The sequence below is a fragment of the Pleurodeles waltl genome, chromosome 5 (genome assembly GCF_031143425.1).
Source record: "Pleurodeles waltl isolate 20211129_DDA chromosome 5, aPleWal1.hap1.20221129, whole genome shotgun sequence".
Classification (NCBI taxonomy): Eukaryota; Metazoa; Chordata; class Amphibia; order Caudata; family Salamandridae; genus Pleurodeles; species Pleurodeles waltl.
The window spans coordinates 1,148,827,021-1,148,850,473 of NC_090444.1; the positions used below are offsets into that span (position 1 = coordinate 1,148,827,021).

Consider the following 23,453-nt stretch of genomic DNA (forward strand, 5'->3'; position numbering starts at 1 on the left):
GGTAAGGAGAGGGTCACAACAGAAAGAAAGGAGAAAGAACAGTAGCTAGTTTAAAGTCGAGATCAGTTTTTCTAGCAGGGTGTTAGGACTACAATGGGAGGAGGCTTTCTGAGATAGCATGCAATTTGAAGATGTAAAACTGTAAAAAGAAACAACACTATTTGCATGTGAGATAGTATATTGCACTGTGGCATTTGTATAATGCTTATCCGATGCCATTAAGAATAGGTACACAAATACTCCAGTTGGCATACATTAGAACATCCCCACAAACAAATAAGGTGTAATATGGTACCAGATGCATCAGGAATGAAGGGTAGGATTAAAATGATTTATCCCTATGTGTCCTTCACAAAGTGTGTATGATAATATTACTAGCCTTTGCTTTTGCTTGAAATTCAGAAACTTCCAGTGTACATTTGAATATCAAAAGTCCCTGCTTATGAAATTGATCAAAAAATGGCTCCAAGAGTGTGGCAGGCGTAGCACAGCATGGGAGGATCACAAGGATCATGTACACAAGAAGGACAAGCGCAGCTGGCACACTCGCACATGCACTATCGGGAACATATTTTCAAATCCCTCTGCAACCAAATAGCAGACAAAAATGATGAGAAACATGCTTTAAAGCTGGACTCTGACTCCTCCTGGAGAAAGCCCAGATCATCTCCATTTTAGGGCATGGAGGCAGCAGCTGCCTGAGTGTTTCTTGGCACTGGCATCAGGGTCAGCCGACTAGCCCGCTGTGACAGCACTCTATGGTACACCTCTCAGCACACTGTACGATTAACAGAGGATTGGAGATCATTCATGTGTCACTGCTTCTCTGATCTTTCCCAACATGCAGTTCACATAAACATGTGTTCAATCTATACGCCTCTTTGTGCTGAGCAGTTAGGTAACTGCTCCCTCCGCCAAGGTTGGGAAAAGCACACACTCAGGCAAACAATCACGAGAAGAGAGGAAACACCCAAAAGCATCCATAAAATGTAGGCAAAGGAGGCTTTGTGGTGTCCAATTCAACACAATCCAACTCTCTAGCAAGGCGTTTGCACCAAACGATACTAGACAGAACTTTGCTTATATATCCAACATACATGGCTATGGCATACAGAAATATGCCAAGAACAGCACAGCTTTCTAATGGCAACACAACTGCCACACTCAACTTCCAACTGCACACATTAGCCAGAACACTATGTACACGTCCTGCAGAGAACACACAATGCAATCACAGCATCAGGCACCTGTATATGTAACATGTGCCTTACCTGTCAAACCAAAGACCTCTGATCACACACCCAGCAAGAATGCAACTAACCAGCAACTGGAGAACCCAATGCCACAAGCCATCTTTAGCTGCTTAAAAAATAAATACATTACCGGACGATGGGCAGAGCAGAACAACCACGTACATGAAAAACAGCAGCACAGCTCTCCACCCATACCCTTCAAACCATGAATCCACCAACTATGACAGACTCCATGAATTTAGACGTGTGTCTTCACCCTACTGACGGAACACTGCCTCTAATATAGTCAGGCTCTGTATACAATAGACACCTCACACCCTTCTGGAAAGACGTTCCAGGAATACTGAAGGCTCAGGGAAGTCATACTATTGGCTCAATGCTATCAATGCCAAATAACAATCCAGATCTGGCCAACTAAAAATGGCGTCACCTACACACCTTTCACACATGATAAAAATAACCCTCTTCTGGTGCCAGTTTCCTCTGAACATTTAGCGCAGTGCACTGCAGGTTTCCAAAGCAGCAAAAGGATGCCATGTCATGTTCCCCTCACAGAATGGGACAATGACTGGTGACGCACCAATTAGAAATAAAGAGGCTCTTGAATTACAGTACCTGGAGACGATAGGATGATGTCTGCTGCTGATTGATGCAAGCGCTTCCTCTGGAGCAAGGCAGAACGAACCCGCTTGCAGGAGCGATGGCTGGGTACTACCAGACAAAGGCACTTTGGAGCCCACCTGCTAGCATACGTTGTCACAAGGCCAATGACCACCTGGTCCAGTCATGGGCCCAGACAATTCCGTGGAGGTGGTACCACCTCCCCAGGTCTTCTACCACAAAGATGTGGGTGCCTGCGGTCGCCAGTAAACTGTGTGATGAAAACACTCACAGCATGTATACACTACAGTTGTTAAAAGGACAACTAACCACAGTCTCCTGCCCCCTCTGTTAATATTTTGTCAGCAAGCCAACTTTAATCAGTCGCAGGCTCAGCTCTAATACCGGCGAAGGCAGAAAATGAAGGAATTAACACCACATTCTTGTGACTGCTTTAGGCAGGCTTACTTCGATTTGCACCTCGGACGTCACTAACCCTCCTTGCAGAAGCAATAAGTAGACTAATACTGTATATGTACCCAGCAACAATAAATGTGACCCTAAAAATGAACGGCATATAGACTAATTATTTACTACTGGCACTTGTATCTTGCAATTTGCCAACAAAGGAATTAAAAAAAAAAACTGGATGACCTCATACTTACCAGCTTAAAGGCCCATGCCCCGAAGTCATTCCACACCCCACTAAATGCTTTTCCACTCACACCTAAAGTACATGTCAGCAGCGGTGAGTGAGTTAGTAAACAGAGGGCAAAGGACACAAGAGAGAAGGATGGAGACTCAAGCAGTCGAGAGGTATGCACAGCCAGTTCTAGGCCTTTTCTCTGTGGGACACTGACCAATGGAGCACGTGGAGGACCCTTGGTGAAGTTTCTGCCTAACGACTTACCCTTGCTTATCCACCATGACAGGTTTTTTTTTTTTCCCTTTGAAGCGCCACTCTTCCCCAAAACGAGCCGCTCTTCTCCATTCCTCTTTTTGTTTCAGTCAACAACTGCACAATGAGTGGTTAGCAACCTGGGAAGGGAGGGTTGTGATGAAGATGTTTTCATGTTGCGGCCTCCACTGCCTTCCTACCCTTTTGTTGGGTGTGTTTTTCAGATAATTACGCAGGTCACCGTCCACGCCCCATTACCCCCTTTTTAATAATTCACAGGGGCACATGCTCTGCTTTGTTTTCTTTGCCTGCCAGACCTACCATGGTTTCTAACTCAGTGGTGCGGTGGAGGCCGGGAAATGACTGATGAAAAGCACAGCAGACCATCCACAGGCAGCACAGCCACGCCCCTTGTGCACTGGTCTTGCTGTGTTCGACTTCCCTTTCCAGCTCCACTGATGAGCACGGTATTGAGAGGGGATGTACACCAGTATACAAAACCAACTGGCAACACCAGATATTTTGTAAGGCCTTTGGAAATATTTGACGAAACAAGGGGTTGGCTATCCACAGTTGATTGGGTCCTCCTGTGACTAAATCATGATGTACTGTGGGGTTCACCGCTCGCAACTGTTGGGTGCAGGGCCTAGCCAAAGGCCCTTCTTCCTGCATGATGCATAATATGCCAGACCCTGGCTGACTATGCTAAGCATCTGCCAAATGTTGTGCAGATCGGTCCATGGGTTGAAAGGTTTAAGGCAAATTTAAAAAAATTACTTTCCAATGGACAGTGAATAAATACAACGTTGAGAATGCCACTGAATATGTGTGTTTGTGAGTGAGTATTCTCAGTGACATCTCTCTTGGTGCAGCACCTGCAGCGTGTGCTGCACTTGTTCAGTGCAGGGCATATCACAGTGCTGTTTTAAGTGCATCACCTAAATCACACAAACCCTAAGAATGGGCTGAGAAAAAGAGGGTTATGGGTCATTATTTTTCTGTCTTTGTGTCTCTAGACATATCTAACTGCTAAATCGGGTCCTTGTAAAATTCTGGTTTTCCAAGGAGTGTTAACGGTAGCCCATTAGCAGGAGATGGTTGTATTTGCATGAGAAAGGCTGTCTGTGTCTTTTTACCCACTGAGCTGTTTAACCTGTGTCTGCCTACAAGAAAAAAAGCAGAGAGACAAAGACGAAATTTCATTTTGCAATTTAGAACTCTGCCCTATCATACAAGATACCAATATGTATTTTTCAGCCAACAGCAAAATGCACTGTGGGACTTGTAGTTTTGCTTTTGACAGTTTCATTATGGGCTAAAACCCCTGCATTCAAAGTGCTGTAGGCTAAAATGCCAGAAATGTCTAGAGGTGCCATGTCCACGACATGAAGCTGCTCGTCACCAGAGTTTTAAAATTTTACAAAGCCGCCTACTCCATTTCATACTCTGCTTGTGTTCGATTTGTAAAACCTAAAGGGTACTCTGGTCACATATTTTACAAGGGTTCAATTCACTAATTCCCTCACATTATGTATTAAAACAAGGTACGGCAACTAGAACTGATTTTTATTGTAATGTAAAGTTTTATACCTAGCTCCACAACACAATAAAGTTGCAAGAGACAGCAGCAGTACAACCTTCCCGAACACAAAGTATAAGTAAAGGACGGGTGGCTGTAGAAGGTAAATCACACGATTTCCTCACCCATACAGGATAGGCAAAACACAGGTAGCTAACACACTAAAGAGTGAATAAGAAGCATTAAAGTACTGTTGTATGATTTTAATAAACAGACAAATGTACAAGAAGTACAAAACGTCTGCAAGAAACTGTTCAAACTTCTATGGGATTATCATATATACAAGTATTCATAAAGGTTGATGATCGCTCATCAGTGACTTCCATATCTGCACTGGGAAGGATTCAAGAGTAACATTGTTCTCTGGTTGTCCATTTCCCCACTCATGGGTTATCTAGTTTGGGTGATGCTAAGTCAATTATGTCAACATTTATGCTCTTCCTTTAATATAACCTGTCAGACTTTCATTAAAAGTGTTTGTGGGTGAGCAAAAAATGTTTTTTTACTGGCATCTCCCTACCACAAGAATAAAAAGAGGAGGGCTGAGCAGTGAACCCTCCTTTTTTCCACCAGTATGTTTTGGTGCCTGAATATTGCCTTGTGGACTCTGGCATCTTCCCCAGGGATACAGGCAGTATCAAAGTGCATTAAAAAAAAAAGTATGGGAACTGGGATGCTGCATGCATTGGGGGCGGGGTCAAAGGCGTGACTAAAAATAATAAAATAGTCAGTACTTTTTTTTTAGTCTTTCACCGTCAGGTAGCTACATATAAAATAACTTGCAGCTTAAATGAAAAATAAATTTTAAAAGTTGTTACTCATTGGGAAATGCACTATAGTACATTGCGAAACCTAATAGTTAAGGCACAGCAGAGGTCTGTGTATAACCAGACAGCCACAGAATTAAATGTTGGTTGCTAAGTGGAGAAAAGTGATGTGTATTTTCAGTGCTACAAGGTCATAGCCTGTGACAGAGTACACACAGTATAAGAGAGACTGCTACAAAATGTGCAAAATGTTTAAGATAAAATGGTTATTCCAAAACAAGGAGTTTTGTAAAACCCAGAGTGTGTGTAGTGCAATTTGTTTACATTACTGTCCCTTCAACACCTTCTGGTGTAGTAAGAGTGATACAGATATATTTACATTTAAAAGCATGCACTTTACAGCCCAGTTGGTAACTCTTTGCTCTAACACTCAGAAAGAATAAATCTTTGTCAACACAAAGCTTTGAATGATTAAGTCAATTAAAGCCAGTACGGTGCCCAAAGCAGTCTTTACATTTGCAGATTAACTCGTAGCTCACATTTGCATTTCTTTCAGGCAAGCAAGCACCCTGGCAGTCAAGCTTCTTTAGCTGTCTGACTGGCTTCAGTTTCACCGCACAGGAACTCACTGAATGACACCAGCTCAGGCATTTAAACTGACAGAATTACCCATCCCAGGACGGTTGAGTTTTTACAAAAAAGTAGGAGAATGTTTTTTCATAAATCTTATAAGTATGGGCAGGTTGTGCCCCTCCCATCCCGCCCGCTTCAAACACTGAATACCGGTATCTCACAAATATTATGAAATAATCCCTACTTCATGGGGCATGTACACGAGCCTCAGAAGGGGGTTGGGGCAATGTGGAAAATGTACTCGGGGTCCTGCTCCTTGAAGCAGTTTTGCAACATGCTACTGACAAGGCTGTCAGCATGTTCAGCTTATTTCACAGGGAGTGTCACTGTAATTGTAGTCTGCACTATGAAACAAACCATGGTCACGCTGCCAAGCCACACTCACAGCTGACTGGATGCGGGCCACGAGAGTGCAGGCTTGAGACAGTGGACTACACACCTAACACAAAGCATCTCCTACCTTGCTTCCAGTGCCAATAGGGCAGTGGAAGTGCTGCAGTGACGGCCAGGTCCCGTAAGTCTCTGTGTGGGAGCCAGTCTGGAAAATAGCACCATGAAGATTGAGGAGAACAGCTCTTAGCTCAGCCTGGACCTCCTACCTTGCTAAAAGTGTCACTGAGTGACTGTATTTATTACTTTTATCTAAAAAGCGTAACCTGTATTGGCTCACTCTAGTACCTTACATTATATCAGAGCACTGAGTGACCTTCATTAAAGTTAGTAAACCACACCCTTTCTGCCGTGATCATTTTATTAACGGCTGAGGCAAGTCAGTTGTCTTGTTTCTTCCATAAGCGTTTATTTTATTTATAGCTGGATTAACATTACGATCAATTGAACCATACATAACAAAAGGTTGTTTTACAGAGTGTATCCTGACCTTTTTCAAGGTAATATTGAAAGTGACATTCATGGAAAGGGAGGCACAGTGAACAAACGTAATTGCCTAGGGTCAAATTGTTTGATCAAGCTTGCAAGCTGGGATGCAATGTGCAATTCAGATCCTGGACAGATATCACGTTATTTCCACCTTCTGCACTGCTGACGGTTTTATCAGTGCCCCATGAGGCAAGCCGTTGCCTTTACGGTTGTTACATATGGAGAAAGTTATGCCCTAATAAACTGCATACGAGAGGTTTTTTGGTACAGTGCACGTCTGGAATTGTGTTACGGTGCTCTCAAATGTGATGATCACTGAAAAGTAGGCACAAGGAAGAAAAGTACTTGTCCAGGTTGTCACTGTTCGGTCAAGCTGGGAAGCTGTGATTGAAATCAGGAACTCTATGTCAGGGCCCCACTCTTAGTTTTGCCCTGGGTCCAATAAAAACTTCTACGTGATCTGGGCACTTCATGCAAGTTTATTCAAAATATACTTATTTTTATATAGGATGGGGCAACAGCAATCTTCTTCACAGAACAGCAACACACTGGGCAGAAACAGTGAAAGCATCCCTCCTTCAGAGGACAGCTACAGCTAGGTTGGCGTCAGCACGAGCTCTTCCCAGCACAGGAGAGGTACAGATGGGGCAGCAGCCGCAATGCAAGCTTCACTGTCTCACAGAACAAGGACCACGTGACAGTAGCAAAGCAAGTTCGCATCTCTCACAGGAGTAAAAAGTGCGGCCTTCCAGTTTCCGCAGGACAGATCCAGCACAAGCTTTCAAAGGGCAAAGAAAATGTATGCTTAAGGCGTGAGCAACATGTAAGTTACAGACAGATCTCTAGAGTGGGCGCTTAATTCAATAAGAAAAATGGATAGGAGGATGAGTAAATTAGTATGCAAGTTCTGGTACCGTTCTGACGTCATGGTTCACATCAGCACCCCGAAATCCTATTGTCACACAGAAACCTGAGGTTTATGTTCATTCTTTAATTTTCCATGCACTGAGAAACTGCAGAACCACAGTAGATTATTTGTATTTGGAGCAGCCTCACCAAAGCCTGAGTAACTATGCTCTAAACAGACACGCAGTTGTCAACCACTTTCAAAAGGTTTTGAATGTGTGCGCCTCAGGTTCTGGGCAATCTTTGACTCGGTGCTGCTCCTGTTCAAAACGCTGCGGGCCGGCAATGTATATATTTATGTGTGCACAAACTGTGTTGGCACATCACTACAATACTGACTGGCACTGCTGTTCAGCTGGAATGGGAGAAGACGTGGACAGGGCTGCAGTTTTCATGTAAAAGCCTCGCTGTTTTCTTCACACAGCAGATAAAATGAACTCACTGAAGTCTGTGCCAGGCAGCCAATCACAAGGCTGGACTGCGGGCTGACGTCACGAGCCCTGCCTCTGAAACTTTCTGCTTTTCCCCCGCGCCTCTTGCATCTGTTCCCATACTCCTGGTGCCCGGCTGGGAAGCCCTGCCACAGACCCCCAGGCTCCGCTTCGCCGGGAGATCCCCAGAGCCCCGCACAGAGGCTGCCCATCCGCTCGCCACCATCATCATCATCCCTGGTAAGATGCTTGGCTTTCGCTGCAATCGGGGTTTAGTGAACACGGCGCCCTGCGCAGAAGGGTGTGTACCCATAGCAAGCCAGCAGTTCTTAAAAGAAATTAGGGGAACCACCGACATTTACCCCCTGCAAGATTAGACATCCTGATTAACAAACAGCGTTTTTTTTTTTTGTTTTGTTTTTTAAGCAAGTATTTTTTTTTTCAAGACGTACCTCGTCTAGGTAGCCACCGATGTACATTCATGCAAAGGCACGCGACCTTCAATGGCTCCCACCCACGACCTTTCATTTTCTAGGTAGGTCCTTGCAGTGCTTTTCTCACACACAGGACCGACCCCGTTTTATTATGCGATTGTCAACTCCTTTCATCTCCCCGAGCGCTCATTTTTATTAAAGACTCAATAAGAACAAAAAGTCAAAAACAGACCATGCCTGGCACACACTTGTGGAACTGCACCCGGGGTTGTGTTCACCCTTTTCGAAGCGCTGTAGTGTTAAAAGGAGCGTGTGCGCCTAACTCCGTTAAACAGAATACAGCCTGGTCCGCTGACAACTCAAGCGACATCATCAAATTTGTGTACAACCCACGGCCACTGTATACTTCTAATTGGACCTTTTCTGTCTACTGCTTCAACACTTAAGAGGGCATCGCCTGTCCACTTCTTGCTGGTAGTATTCAGGAAAACAAAACAAGTTACCATCGGTTCGTCAAGTTCCCCAGTCAGATTTAGCGCTCTAGTGATGATCACTCGCTGGCAGACCTTCTGTTTACTTTAACTTTAGTCCTCAAACGGCTAAATGACTTACTGACCCTCGAAAATGTTCATGGCGCCCAGAGATTCCAAGAGACAGTTCAGGATGGACAAGTTGCGGTACACTGGGTGTAATAGGGGTGCAGCCCAAGCCCAAAACGTTAATCGCTGGCAGACTGCACTGAAAACGAGGCTTTGCACAGCCGGTGCAATTTGTTACTGTATAATGTAACCAGATGTAGCTGGTCATTTCAATTTCATTAGGGAAACCGATTTGTAGATAAAAATCCAGAGTGTCACCGGAGATGAGAGAATATTTGGGGTGTGGTAGGGGGCGAATGGAGGTCAACAGATTGTGCACCATGCGCGTTTGTCAATGACTGATTTTTGGCATTCTGAGGGCTCCAACACTGATCATCAAAGGAGCCTTGGTTCCACGCTCATGCATACTTGAGATCTGTAAAGGACGCATATCAACTTGCAGCCACTTTAGAGCAGATGATGCTACTAACATTTGGACAAGGCAGGCAACAGAAAACACAGCTCTGTGTGAAATATGCCTAATATAACAGAGATAATGTTCTTTTGCCATGAATGTTAAAAATCACGAGAGCCAGGTTATTCTCAATTTTAATGCCAAGGAAGGGCTGGGAGCCAGATGATGCTCCGAGAAGGTGCACGATCCGTGAGAGAACCCCCACATCTCCCAAGACTTGGGTCAATCCCTGGGGTGGCTCTAATACGTACTCTAGCATGTAACATCATTAGATACCCCTTGCAGCCCATTTGCAATGGCACAACTTTGCCTGGGCTTGGAATTCAACAGGCTTCATTCAGAATTAAACCTGTAACCACTATAAGCAAATCAGAACTAAGACAAATAGAGCTGTACCGTAGGATGGTGACCTAGGAACTATTTCTTTTTTGGGGAATCCTTTGCCATGTGTGACCTAAAAAATCTCTTACAAACCTTAGCCTTATTTCCATCATATCAATGCACACAAGGAAAAACTTGCCAAGGCTTGCAACAGCGAGCAAGCGATCTTTGCAAAGTATTACCTATCAATCAAAGTGGGATTCTTTGCAGGGTGAGCACAGTGCAAAAATAACTGTACCTAGATGAAAGACCTGGAAATTAAAAGGAGGTATGTGCGAAAAATGTTTGCCTCCCTTGTTATAAAACTGCAAAACCTTCCTCGGCTCCATGGTAAACAGAGCCAAAATGTTGATTTGCGATATACCACCTCAATCCTTCCTCTGGCTCCACCCCAAGCCTTTCCTGTACTTCATGTAAATAGAAAACCTCAACTTTTACACTTTAGTGAATGCGTAGCTGCTCATAAGTCCTCACTTACGGAATCAGAATTTTACTTTATAGAAGCAAAGCAAAAACAAGTGAAATTCAACCTGCAAGTGTGAGATAAAGAGGACAGAAAATGGATGGCGCTTAAGATGGAGTCAATGGTGTTCCCAATCCCCGGCATTCAGCTCCAACGAAGAACTTTGGGCGTCTACTTTTTCCACAAATTAAGCACTTTCAGTCAGGTAGAGATGCAATATTTACCACGACACTGAGGTTTGTAGACCACAGTATCGTTAGGAGAGGACACATGCCTGAAGATGATGCTCCATGAATGAGAACTCAAGGATGGGGAGAAAGGACAATCAGTAATGAGCCACAGCAATATTATGTGATTGAGAATGGCACACATATTAATTAATAATAATTGTGATTTCAGTTATTTACTGGCTGTGTTCAGCATCTAGTTCATTTGAGGTGTAGTGTGATGGAGTGTAAATGTACAAGGTCATACAAGCTGTGGTGCTCAGTGCCACTAATCCTCGATATCTGAAAACACCAGGTTCTAATGAGATTCCTTTTGGGTGTAAACACATTTCTAGGGCTGGGCTGTTTCTTTGAAACATCTTACCAGGGGTCTTGCCAATCCAGTGTACAGAAGTAAACCCAAATCTGGTGGTGGTGGTAACCACAGGCCTTCCAAAGGATCTAGTCAGCATCTACTTTTGAGTGTATGTATTTTTTTGTTTATAATTCCACAATCCCTACAGGTTTCATGGTGCTCACCTTACATATTAGGAAAGAACAGATGCAAACATAAGATAAAATAGATGTGTGTGTGCATGTGGGTATGTGTAGGCACAAGTGGGGGAGAAATGAGAAAGGTGGAGGTGCTTAAATGGAAACTCCTGCAAAAGTCCTGTATTCTGGCTGATATTTGCTCCCTGAAGGAATTTCAGGCAAGTGCAACTGGGCAAGGTTAAAGGAAGAAGTTATGCCAGGTCAGCCCCACGCGTCATTGCATGCATCATTCTGTGTTCTGCATCCTCAATGATTTCTAGTGATCTCCTTATCACAAGGAGTGGTGGAAAATATTTGCAAAGGGTCATTATTCTGTAAAGTAGTCTACTGGGCCTTATATTGCCATTTCTACTGATCACTGTATTTACATACAGATTTCATCTGTTTTGTGCCTCTATTCCACCTAAACTGCTTTGGGCTCCCTCAGAGCCCACGTCGCTTTTATTGCACTTTATATTGCCTAACACACTTTACCTGTCTGTTTCTAACTCTTCACTCTCCTGCTTTCTCAGCTTCACAAAGACCCACTAACAAGAGAGAAGAGAAGGGCCCTTTGCACTGCATCTGAGCACTCCTGTCAGTCTCTCTGCACATAACCCACCTACTGCCCAGCCATGGAGAAGGTTCAGAACATAACCCGCTCTGCAATAAGGAGAGCCTCCACCATCGAGGTCAACCCACAGGCGCGCCAAAACATGCAGGACCTCTTCATCAATTTCTCGCTTATTCTCATCTGCCTACTGCTCATCTGCATCCTTGTGATGCTCCTCTGAAGTTCTCCGCCACTCTTGATTGTGGTTTCCCTGCCACACCGCATACAAAAAAAAAATGGCCCAAAAGCTCCCATGCCCCATGCGCACTCTCCGATACATGGAAGCTCTTGAGAGAGGATTTGGTGCTTGGACTAAAGCCGTCTGCTACTCGTACTCTTCAGCTTTACAAACACTTTAATGGAAGCTGCTGTGGCCATGTGAAGGACAATCACTGAGGAGTATGTGGTTGCAAAGGTGTGCATGTGTTAGGTTGCATATCCGTCAGTGTTTGTGATGTATGCTTGCAAATACTGTCAATTCGAATGCACACCTTTTCTGTTTCTTTGCTTCTTTCTGGTTTCACTTTAAAAGTAAGACAGCAGACTATTTGCTTTGATGTGCAAGTGTTCTTTTTTTCAATGCAAAGTGTTGTGCAACTGCTTTGATTTGAAACAGAATACAAATGTCAAATGCTTCCCAACTGCATCGCCATCGCCAGCCCCTAGATTAAGCCTGTGTGCTAAAGACTGCAGACGATGCAGGTCCTAGGCAGCAGAGACAGATATTCTGCCAAGACCTACAGTAGGACCCCCCCCCCCCCCCCTTGATATGAAAACACTCACAGTAGAAAGTATGTATGATGCACTGCGTTGCCTCTTGCTTGTTCATCTGCCCTAGCATTTACCTGCAAAACATATCTTTCCTTTGCTGTTCATGCCAAACAAACCCAGAGGGACACATCCTCTGCAAAATACAACAGAATGTACATTTGTTCCCTTTGATATTCTGTGCAACCACAATACCCTCTTTGCAGCCGTAAGAGGCAGCTTTGGTTCCAGAAACAAAGAACCCCAAGTTATGCACATTTTGACCATGGAATGTTTCTGCATGCATGCAAAGTCAGTCTAATCAAAGACAGTAACGCCACAAAGATTTGGAACTATTACAGACCTGCCTCAACGTGCTTGTCAGTGACATACTTCACCAAAACATCTGTGTATTAAGTTCTAACCATATACCTTGTGACTCAAAATACTTTTTCAAAGAAAAACAAGTTGCAGACATCCGAGCCCATCACTAAATGGCAGAAATATCTATCTACGGAAACTTGCTACGAACAGAGGGTTTTGCAAGATATAGGGCCTGATTCTAACTTTGGAGGACGGTGTTAAACCGTCCCAAAAGTGGCGGATATACCACCTACCGTATTACGAGTCCATTATATCCTATGGAACTCGTAATACGGTAGGTGGTATATCCGCCACTTTTGGGACGGTTTAACACCGTCCTCCAAAGTTAGAATCAGGCCCATAGTGTCTTTTCTTGTAGCCAATCACTGTGCGCTTCATTGCCCCTGGGTGGCGGTGGGAGAGGGAAGCAACAAAGGGTTAGGGTGAACTCCCAGAACAAAAAAGCGACTCCCACTTCATACTAAAGTCTCATCGGAAGAGATGGAAACTATATACTCTTACGCCTTTGGTAAACACGATTTGAGCTTTCGGATGCAAAATGTCCCCTTTGCTGTTTTTGTTCCTGGATGGAATCCAAATATCTAAAAAAAAATGCAACAAAAAGAACAAGAAAAAGACCCCCAGAAGTTCTACCGTCGGCAATCTTATTATGACTGCTAGATCAGTGAGCCAAATGTTAGTCGTGGATTGCAGTCTAGTAGGTATGGATGCCGGGGTGTGTGCGGGACACTGCCTGGGCTAGAGTACTGGTACTGCTGTGTACTTCTTGAACTTCTGGTCTTGTCACACAATACGTGCAGGGCGGTGATGCTTCACTGCAGTGTGCAGTCATCCTAAACCACATGACTGCACAGTAAATATTATCATACGGCAAATTAAATCAGCTGTGCACAGGCAGACAGACGTTTTCGCAAGCTGAGAATCTTAGGACTATCACTGTAAAGCAACACGGCCACCCTGTGGCCTAATTGCTCGGCTACAACTGAGCATTGGATCCATTTATAAATCAACCTTTAGGCAGTAAAAAACCCCATCAATCCGTTAAACCTTGTTAGCCAGATTTACTTTATAAACGCGTGTTTACACGAGGCAGAATCCTGCAGAAATGTTATCTATGTGGGACAACAGACTTGTCTGTCGCATGGTGCAGGTGATAATCCTTTACAGTGCATGGCATGGAATTTGAAGAAATACCTTATTTGGCAATGTTTGTCTCGAGTCGGGCAATCGCAAGCAGTCCTATGTTGACCGCCATGTTCCAATAAATTTATAACGCCAATGTATCCCTTTCGGTGCAATTTAATATTGAGACATAACACAATTAAAATATATTGGAATCCGTCTCGTCCCTCTTCGGCTGACTGGAGCATCGACATGTACAGAACATTCTGACGAGCCGCTATTAGTTAGTTTAAATTCACATCGTAAATAAGGGAGGCAAGGTGTTTGTGGTAGTCAGTTAATGGGGACACACCAAATCAAGTAACCATGTCTGGGGTAATAAGCAAAGGAAAGAAACGCAAGGCAAAAGTTACAAGAAACAAAACGAAAATAAGAACAAATAAATGAAAAATATTTCATTAAGAAAGAAAATGACATGCAAACTGGCCTTCTGCCTGTACATAGTCTGAAACACGTTCACACGGACACATGGTTATGCATGTCCTCCCACACTATGTATAAAGCATGAGTTAAACTAACAAAGGCTGTCCATTCCATTCCTGCAGACTAGCTAACTGGACGCCGACCAACAGAATTAAGCTAGTGAGAGCGACCCAGAGGAAAAAGTGAGACAATGAACGGAAATAACCGCGCCGTGCCCTGCAAAGGAGAAACGTTTCCCGATATGGCAGCCAAAAGGACCTGAGCTGCAGCGCAGGCAGGAAAGGAAACACAAAGCAACAGCCTTCCAAACTGAGTTGAAGAAGGCTACAGTCAACAAATGGCACCACCTTCATTGCCAATGGGTCACTTATGAACATGGCGTCCACAAAACCTGCATTCTTGCGTACGCTGGAACCCAAAGCCATGTATTGGGATGGTCCCTTGATCAAGAACACCAATGAATTCATTTACTGGAACCCAGGTTCTCAGAGGAAAGGAAGCCATTGGCTAGGGCTCCTCCATTTTATTCCTGCTGACGCATGCAATGCAATGTTGATTTATATATTGCAGCCACTAAAACAGTGGCGCGTGCACAAAAAGACAATCTTCAGAAGGAACACACCTGTGTTATGCATTGTCTTTTCATTTATACACGTGCCAATAAACCTATGCTGTTGTTCATTCCTAAACACCGTTCTGAGTGGCCAGCACCTTTCAAACTCCCACAAAAATATCTTATCATAAACTAAGCAATAGGTGTCAGAACTGAATGGTTGAAAGGCGAAACCTGTGCGCTTACACTAAGATAATGTGTTACAAATGATGTCAGTAATTATTTGGTTAGCTGTAAAGCTGGAGATATTCTCCTGTGTATAAATATGGCTTTAGAAAATGTTAATGTAGAGCTAGGTTTGTTCTTTGACATTATATTTCAATGCATGAAAAAACACAATAAAATCCAATACAAAAAAAGCTTTGTCCGTTTCTTTAAAAGCTGCTACAGTGTAAAATAGTAGATGAAAAGGGCTTTTGAGAAAATGACAGATAAAAAGATGATGCATCAAAAGAGTGGAAAGGGAGGGAATGACTGAAGCTGTATTCCCATGACACAACCCCCTTCTGACATGTGCATGAGCTCTCCAGGACATGTGTTGCTAGGTCCCAGGGAGAGAGAAGAACCTTCAAAGATGCCTGTGAGAGGCCTCCAGACGGCCACATTTACCCGACAGGGGACACACTGACATCCTGACCCAACAACTGCACAGGCGGAGGAAGCCTGATAGCACCAGTGACAACATGCACTGGGTGAGGGGAGGGCTAGTGTTCAGCACCGTAGTGTTCCCCCTGACCAGCCACATGACCTCACTCCAGATTAATAAGCACAGACAAATGCAAGGTTCTGGGGAGTTTTCCACTGTGAAGTGGAGCGGTGTTCACTCTTCAGATATTATTTTATTTTTTACACATTTTTAAATACTTTTCAGCAAATATGTCAAAACTCGGGTTACGCATTAAAAAATACATTATTTTATAAGTAATCCATGAACATCAGCTTTCTTCAAAAATCAGTTTCTCTCAAGTTTATGGTTTGAATCATGGAATACTTATAATGCTGAAACTTTTTTTAAAAAATTTTTTTAAACCCCGCTCTCTGACCTAAAATGACTTGTTAACAGGCCTCTTATTCTTCTTACCTGCCCCTTCTCTCTGTGCTCCACGGGGTGTCTACCACTTCTCACGATCACGGAACCGGCGGCTTACCTGCCCCCTTATGAACCTTTCTGGCCTGTTCTCTTCCTGTTCACACCAGAGCTTCCTTCCCGGTTTCATGTTCCACGGCTCGCTGTCCCCCGTCTGCCCCGACCTATCCTTTTTAGATCATACTAGAGTACTTAAGTTAGAGACCTATGTAAACATACTGAAAAAAATAAAATGCCCAAAATGTATGTCTTTAACAAGGTGCGCCGGGGTTAAGAAGAAATACTAGTTTTGCATTTTAAATCTTTCTAGATTTAAGAGCTGTGTATTATTTCGCCCTCTAGTGGTTAGGTCCAGAAGACTTTTATTTACAGTGTTTATCTACTGAGCTTCGACGTAGGCAGTGTGTAGCATTATAACATTTATACAAAGTTTGAAGTATGCTGGGTGAAGAAACTGGTGTATATCCAGCATTAAGTCGTGCTGAAATGTCACTTCAAATTGAAATGCACATTTTAAAAATGTGTGTGTGTAGGTGCTTTCTGTCGGGTATGGTGAGGTGTCTATCAGATTTCACCAGGAATATTTTCCACACAGGCAAAAAATGCACACACACTCTCCCCCTCTCTGGAAAGATTACAAAATGTTGGTTATTTCACAAAATAATGCGTCTTCGCTCACTTAGTACACGCACAAATCGGCATTCCTCTCTCTTTCCACTGCCTATTAAGCCCCTCTCTTGCACCTTGCTTGTTCTCTAATGTATTTTAACATCCTGTGCCAGCACAATTGTCGGGGAATGTGAAGCAAACACCCCCCAATCATACTGACTAAGCTACGCCTCTGGACAGAACGATGAACGTACTTGGAAAGAAGTTGGGTGATCACATGTCTCAGAGTAAATAGGTGTAAAGGGTGCAAGTGAGACTGTCTTGTGGTAGCAAAGAGGACATGCTTTGTGGAAGTGTATGCAAGAATGAGCAGCCAATTTGGGAGCAAATGTATGTTGAAAGCCCGAGGGACCAGCCTGTATATAAAGAAACCTATCCAAGAAAATGCTGGTGTGAGGAAACCTGTCTGAGCCGTGGGCAATTCTGGCACAATCCTCTGCGAGTAGTTGCGACTGTACCCGGGAGTAGCGGAGTTCCACAGATTAAAAAAACAACACCTTTTGGTGGCAGTTTGGAGCATCCTCATGAGGCATAGTGACAAAAAATGTGAAAGATCAGCAATAGAAGAGCATAACATCAGAGACAAATGGAACTGAACCCACAAAATGGGGTGGGAACTCAACAGAACAGGGCTAACAAACTATAAGTAACTGGTGAGGTGTAAAAGGGATGAAGAGAGATACTAGACACTGTTTACAAATGTAGAAAATACAAATAGGAACAAATAGTGGGTTGGAAAGCTTCACAAATAAATAGGGAACACTGTACACATTCTTCTTGTCGCGGAATGCTAATGTACCCAGGTCCTTTTGACAAACAGATGTTTCAGACCCCCGGACAGTGCACTGGTGCCCTCGATATGTGTTCCAACTCCAAACCATGGGCAGACACACAAAAGAGGTCTCGTGGAGCAATATCATATGCAAAAGGGAAAGAGACACGATGTGCTGGGAAGGGAAACCTGAACCCAGCTGATAACAGTGTATGCAAGTGGCCAGCCTTCAAAAAGGTGCCACTTTACGAAACCACAAGTGCTGACTGGCTCGGATTTGTGCATCTCTTGGCAATACCAGCAGAGAAAGTAAATAGGTACGGGCAAAAAGAAACCTTCTACAGAGTGGGAGTAGGGCTCATTGACAAGGCAGCATGCGGAAGCAGTTTCGAAACCATTAATTATTTCTGGATTGTTTTTGTTAATTGTTATTTAAATACCATCGGATTAAAAACATTTTAATCCAATGTTAATTTTGGTTTAGCTTGTAGACAATGTTGCTTCCCCTATAACAATAATTTACATTTTTGAAACTCTACCTATAAGATTTTGTAAATATATCTAACTTAATTTAATTTATCAGTTAATGGTGGAACACCGTGCTAACCACCCTTTAACTTTTCACTCATTCGCAGTGCTACGTACTCGCTCTCTCTCTTAACCCAATTTATTTTACTTTTACCTCTCAGTTTAAACTCTTTTTATTACCATTATGATTACAATTCCACTTAGATTTCTGAATCCAGGGATAAGCTAATGGAAATAGACACGTTTCGCCACTTGGCGGATACGTGAAGGACTTCAGATGCACAGACAGCACAAAGTACAGGCCTATCATGCCCTGCCATGCCCCTAAAAGCAGTACCAGCATGGCCTGCGGCTCTCGTGCTGCCCTGCTGCTATACTCTTCAACTGCAGGACCCCTATGTTTATACTAGGTATTTTTCAAATTCTCGCATGCAACACATTTCCTAATAATTTCAGACTGCACCAATTCTACAATCACCTAGAAGCGGCTCTAAAAAAAATGTCCTAAATCTGATGTCCTCAATACCACGTCCCTTGGGTAATGCTTGGGTACAGGGGCTCTGACACTGTTGTAAGAAACAATTAACAAATAGTTATTGTTTAAGTAATTTCATGAAACTGTAATGAGGATACATGAAAAGATGCATTTTATTGTCACTAGTTACTGTGATTAAACAATTTTTTCTCAGGTGGCGAAAGACAAAAACGAGAAGACACTGAGAGCACAGCTAGTGAACAGCGAAGTGAGCCCAATCCTTGTGAATCCAGAGGGCTGCGTATAGGATCCCAGCTAAAGAGGCCGACAAGCGTGCGACCGACCATGGATCTTGCCAACAACAGAGGCCTCAACCTGCTGCTCAACTTCGTGCTCATCGTCTTGGTGCTGGTGCTTATGTTCATTCTAGTGAAACTCATGTGAATGCTTCCTACTTTCCCCTTTTGCACAATGACTTAGGGTGCCAGCCTGGTGGCACATTAGGTGCCAAACACTCTGCAGGAAAGGGAGGACCAGCAATGTATAAATTCACCCTGCACCATCTTGGGCCATGAAAGATGTAACGTAAGCAGCCAACAGTAATGAGCAGAGGGACATCATGTGCCCAACCAAGAAGAAGCCAGACCAGGGGTTCAAAGATGGCTGCTGGATGCAGGGCCGGTCTGCTCATGGCAGTGTGATCCCGAGACCGGTTCACTGATCCCGCAGTGTGAAGCATCATTTTAAGAGGAGAACACACCTTTGTACGCCGGCGGAAATGTTACACCCTCCTTGATCTCAATACAAGACCGCTTACCATTTCGTGCACGGTCCACGCACGTGGCTATGTGCTTGCGCCAAGGAGAGCGGCTTTAAGATCCTACATACGACTGGGTGACCAAGCTGCGACTGTCATGTACCCACTGGGCTGCAAGAAACGTACAGCACCATACTATTAATGTAGCAATGACCTCACAAGACAGCAACTAGCCTAAGGCCTGCATTACAAACTTCTGGGGATATTAAACAACATTAATCAGTGTTTACTGAAGGCAACAAAAGCTGCTGGATGGAGCTTGTGCCAAGAAATGTGTTCCTTATAAAATGACCCTTTCATAGGACTTTGGTACAACAGTAAGCCTTTATATTTTTTTTTTTATCACCGACCCTACACTAAGAAGATTATACATTTCTTGAAAAAGAATTTTGTACAATAACAAATCTAAGCACCTTATTTAAATATTATCCCTCATGTGTGTGGTCTTGTTTATTCTGGATCTTTACAGAAGTCTCAGCCAATGTACATGGAATCTAATAGTAACCAATTCATGCCTATAAAGATATACTACATTATTAGAGCAGCTGGTATGTGCACTCACACAATCCATGCACTTGAATGTTTCACCAAGCAGAATGCCCACCAGCACACAGCACCGTAGGGACACATATACTTTGAAGACACGTCTAGTTTTCTGCCTTATCTTGCCAGAAACGAAAGACTTTGTAAGAGGCCCATGTTTTCTTGATACCACCATGGACTGACTTGTCATAATGTTAAGTTGTGTACGTGTCGCTACAGGCAGAGGGATGACGTGCACAACTGCCACGTGCACCGCCTGCTAGAGAATGCCTGTGAACATCTGTACCAGATGCTGAATGGCCTCAAAGGAGTGGGGGGATTGCCACAAACGGTGCCTACTTATTTTGGTTTTCAGCGCATGATTGTGTAGCGTAATCAAGCTACTATGACGAGAGGAGTATATTTCGAAGATGGAAATTTCAAACTTGTATGTAACTTTGGGCTTTGAAATCGACTGAGTTCCTACAACTTATCGTTTTTCTCCACGCTGGCTGCGCAGAACCTGACAGACATATACAACAGACAATGTGACCCGAATTCCTCTATTAGGCAAGCAGCTGGTTTCTCCCTTGGAAGAGAAGGACATTGCAACAAAGCAATTTTATGTCAGTTCTTACAGAAACTACTGTTAAGTCCTAACCTATAGGCATCATCACACCTGCACAGGAAGAGATTTTGCACTGTAGCTCTCATGCAAATGCACACTGGCAAACTAAGCCACATGAGGCTGTGTTTCTTTCTATTTTGAATGTATACTTTTATGCAGTATAGCATTATTTCTCAAACTTGTATTAACACAGCAGAAAAGTTATTTTAGTAACCTAAATTTAAACAATGTTTTGACCCCAGCTTCCTCTCTTTTCAACATTACAAAAAAACGGGAAGGTTGTTTTGGTTGTACCGGGAAACCTACATGGGCATGGGCCTCACCGGTTTGAGAAACAGTGCACTAGAGCGAAAGAAGGTGGAATGCACTGATGATGCTCGATTCGATTACCCAGATCTCCTCATTGTCATACATAGATCTCAACACCTTTACTAGAACACCCCATCACTGACGTCACATTTTGTAAGAGCACAGCATGGTTAAAGAGTTCTCATGCATTCACCAAAAAATAAACCAAAAGAAACATAACCCATCAAAAAGTCACTTCCCTGTTAACCATAAAATACATCTATTTTCCTCTTATCTGTTCTGGAGACCCTGAGCATCTAGGTAGCCCCAATCTGTACCTAAATATACTGCTCTGGTCCCTAAGAAACGTTCCAGCCTGTCGCATACTGATGACATCATTTTTTTGTTTCTTTGATTGGTATCGGAGGCGCACAACGTCATCAGCTTTATACACATTGTGTTCAAGTATAGGGAACTGTGAGTCCGTGCTGCACCAATAACACTATTATATGCACACAAAAAAGGAATTGTGTTTAGGCTGTGTAACAAAGAAAATTATTGAAAAATAAAACGAAACACAAACATTTCACTTCCAGGCAGAAGTGGCTCAAGTCGAGGACTGCTCTGCCACTGGTTGTTTCACAGAAGTAGCATTTTGGTTTAAAAAACACAAGCAGTCAATAGGTGTGAGGCACTTAAACATAACAGATGCTGTAGGGCAATACAGAAGTACATATGCCTGTGGGAGTAAAACTCACAGGCCACGTAAATATAACAGATGCTGTAGGGCAATACAGAAGTACATATGCCTGTGGGAGTAAAACTCACAGGCCACGTAAATATAACAGATGCTGTAGGGCAATACAGAAGTACATATGCCTGTGGGAGTAAAACTCACAGGCCACGTAAATATAACAGATGCTGTAGGGCAATACAGAAGTACATATGCCTGTGGGAGTAAAACTCACAGGCCACGTAAATATAACAAATGCTGTAGGGCAATACAGAAGTACATATGCCTGTGGGAGTAAAACTCACAGGCCACGTAAATATAACAAATGCTGTAGGGCAATACAGAAGTACATATGCCTGTGGGAGTAAAACGCACAGGCCACGTAAATATAACAGATGCTGTAGGACATTACGGATGTACATATGCCTGTGGGAGTAAAACTCACAAGCGCATGAGTGAGTAAAGCAGGCAAGATTTTTAGTCATCGTGTGTCACCTGAGTGAGATGCCACCTTACAGATAGCTTGTTCTAGGTCACCTTTCCTATATGCATGAGTAAGGCCTCAACGGATGTGTAAGTTAACCCCCGCGCTGGCCAGTTTCACAAAGGTTTGCGGGCGCCCTGCTGAAGGAATGAAATACTTGTCCCCACTTAACTGAAACAGAACTTTGTGAACATGGCAACGGAGATGTTTTGGAAACGCTAGTGAATGTTGTAGGACACGAGGTCATACCATGGAATGTTGGCATTGCAGAGGATAATCCGCTCCCTGGGAACGGATCCATAAGTAGACAAAGGACGCCCACTTCCTACATCTTTTGAAACACTTTCTGTGCTTCAGATCAAGTTGTGATTTAATGATTTTCGAAGTTTTTCCGCCCTGATTGCATTGTTTTCATCACTCTGTGCTTCTGAAGAACAGGAAATAGTGTTAGAAGCAGAGGCAAACCATTAATCACAGACTATTACAAAGCATTTTGATCTGTGTTTTTCCACTCGGATTTGTAACTATACTGCTGTGAAGCGGTCAACAGAACTCATGAGCATGGCAGCAACGCCACTGGGTTGCACTTGTCCCTCATAGGATGCACTTGGTGACCGGCAGAGAACATCAGAGTTGGCAACCTTTTTTTTTTTTTTTTTTGTCGCTATATCTACGCAGCATTCACCAGCCTAGCATAGAGAGGAGATTCATACTTGCTATGCACGCCACAACAAGGGCATCCTCCTTTGGGATGTTTTTGCTCATCAAAATCTAACAAACATCTTCCATACTTTAAAAACATACCTAGTCTGCACCAGTGTCTAACTAACTGCACACTAGGTTTCCCCACATTAAGAAGCCGAGAATGATCATACTGTAAAAGTGATTTGTGAGATATTCTACCTATTGCTTGCTTTTGGTTGGTAACTAAGGTTTTTTTTTCCTGGGGGCGAGCCACAGAACACCTGGGACTAGATATAAAGAGATCCCATTGATGCTTGCCAGCCTGGGATGTGAAGGCGGTCACCGTGACAAAAGCCATGCAATGTATGTTTCATTGACCACCACTCTACTGCTTGTCATGCAACGCCACTTCTGTTTTAAATGTACGGTCATTTTTTTTTTAATTAAAACTTTCTTTGAAAATACTGATTCACTTTCTTACTCCGCAATCTTAGTAGAAGGTTTGAGAGTCAACTTTGTATCACTGTTTAACGACTTGAGGTTAGTAGACATGTTTTTGTTTTTAGTTTAATGTACTGTATGTGTAATGCTAGTTCATGAAGACCCTCCCCACTGATGGATTTCAGTTTGGTCCTTCTGAAGATGATGATCTAGAAGGATCTCATCTCGTGGGCTTCACCTGTTAAGGATTCACCTTGAAGAGAGTCTGAAAAGGCTTAGTGATGTGTACAGATGCAGAACCAGCCATGGCAGCTTCTCCTGTCAAACTCCTACAAGAAGGCCCGCT

At 43.4% G+C, this 23,453-nt stretch overlaps 2 protein-coding genes across 3 annotated transcripts in view; one reads left to right on the forward strand and one right to left on the reverse strand.

Moving 5' to 3' along the window:
* The window catches only part of CEP85L (centrosomal protein 85 like), a 415,641-nt gene that overhangs the window by 165,161 nt on the left and 227,027 nt on the right, over positions 1–23,453 (reverse strand). The window lies entirely within an intron of this gene.
* PLN (phospholamban) lies at positions 7,858–23,130 on the forward strand. 2 transcript variants are annotated; one of them, XR_011203807.1, is made up of 2 exons: positions 7,858–8,186; positions 18,725–23,130. XR_011203807.1 is itself a non-coding variant. In XM_069235376.1 (2 exons), exon 2 carries the CDS (start codon positions 11,653–11,655, stop codon positions 11,809–11,811), a length of 159 nt encoding a protein of 52 aa, XP_069091477.1. In that variant the 5' UTR covers positions 8,050–8,186; positions 11,551–11,652; the 3' UTR covers positions 11,812–14,044. The 2 variants fall into 2 exon arrangements, 1 of the variants encoding a protein (XP_069091477.1); XM_069235376.1 differs by lacking the exon at positions 18,725–23,130 and adding an exon at positions 11,551–14,044 and having other exon boundaries at positions 8,050–8,186.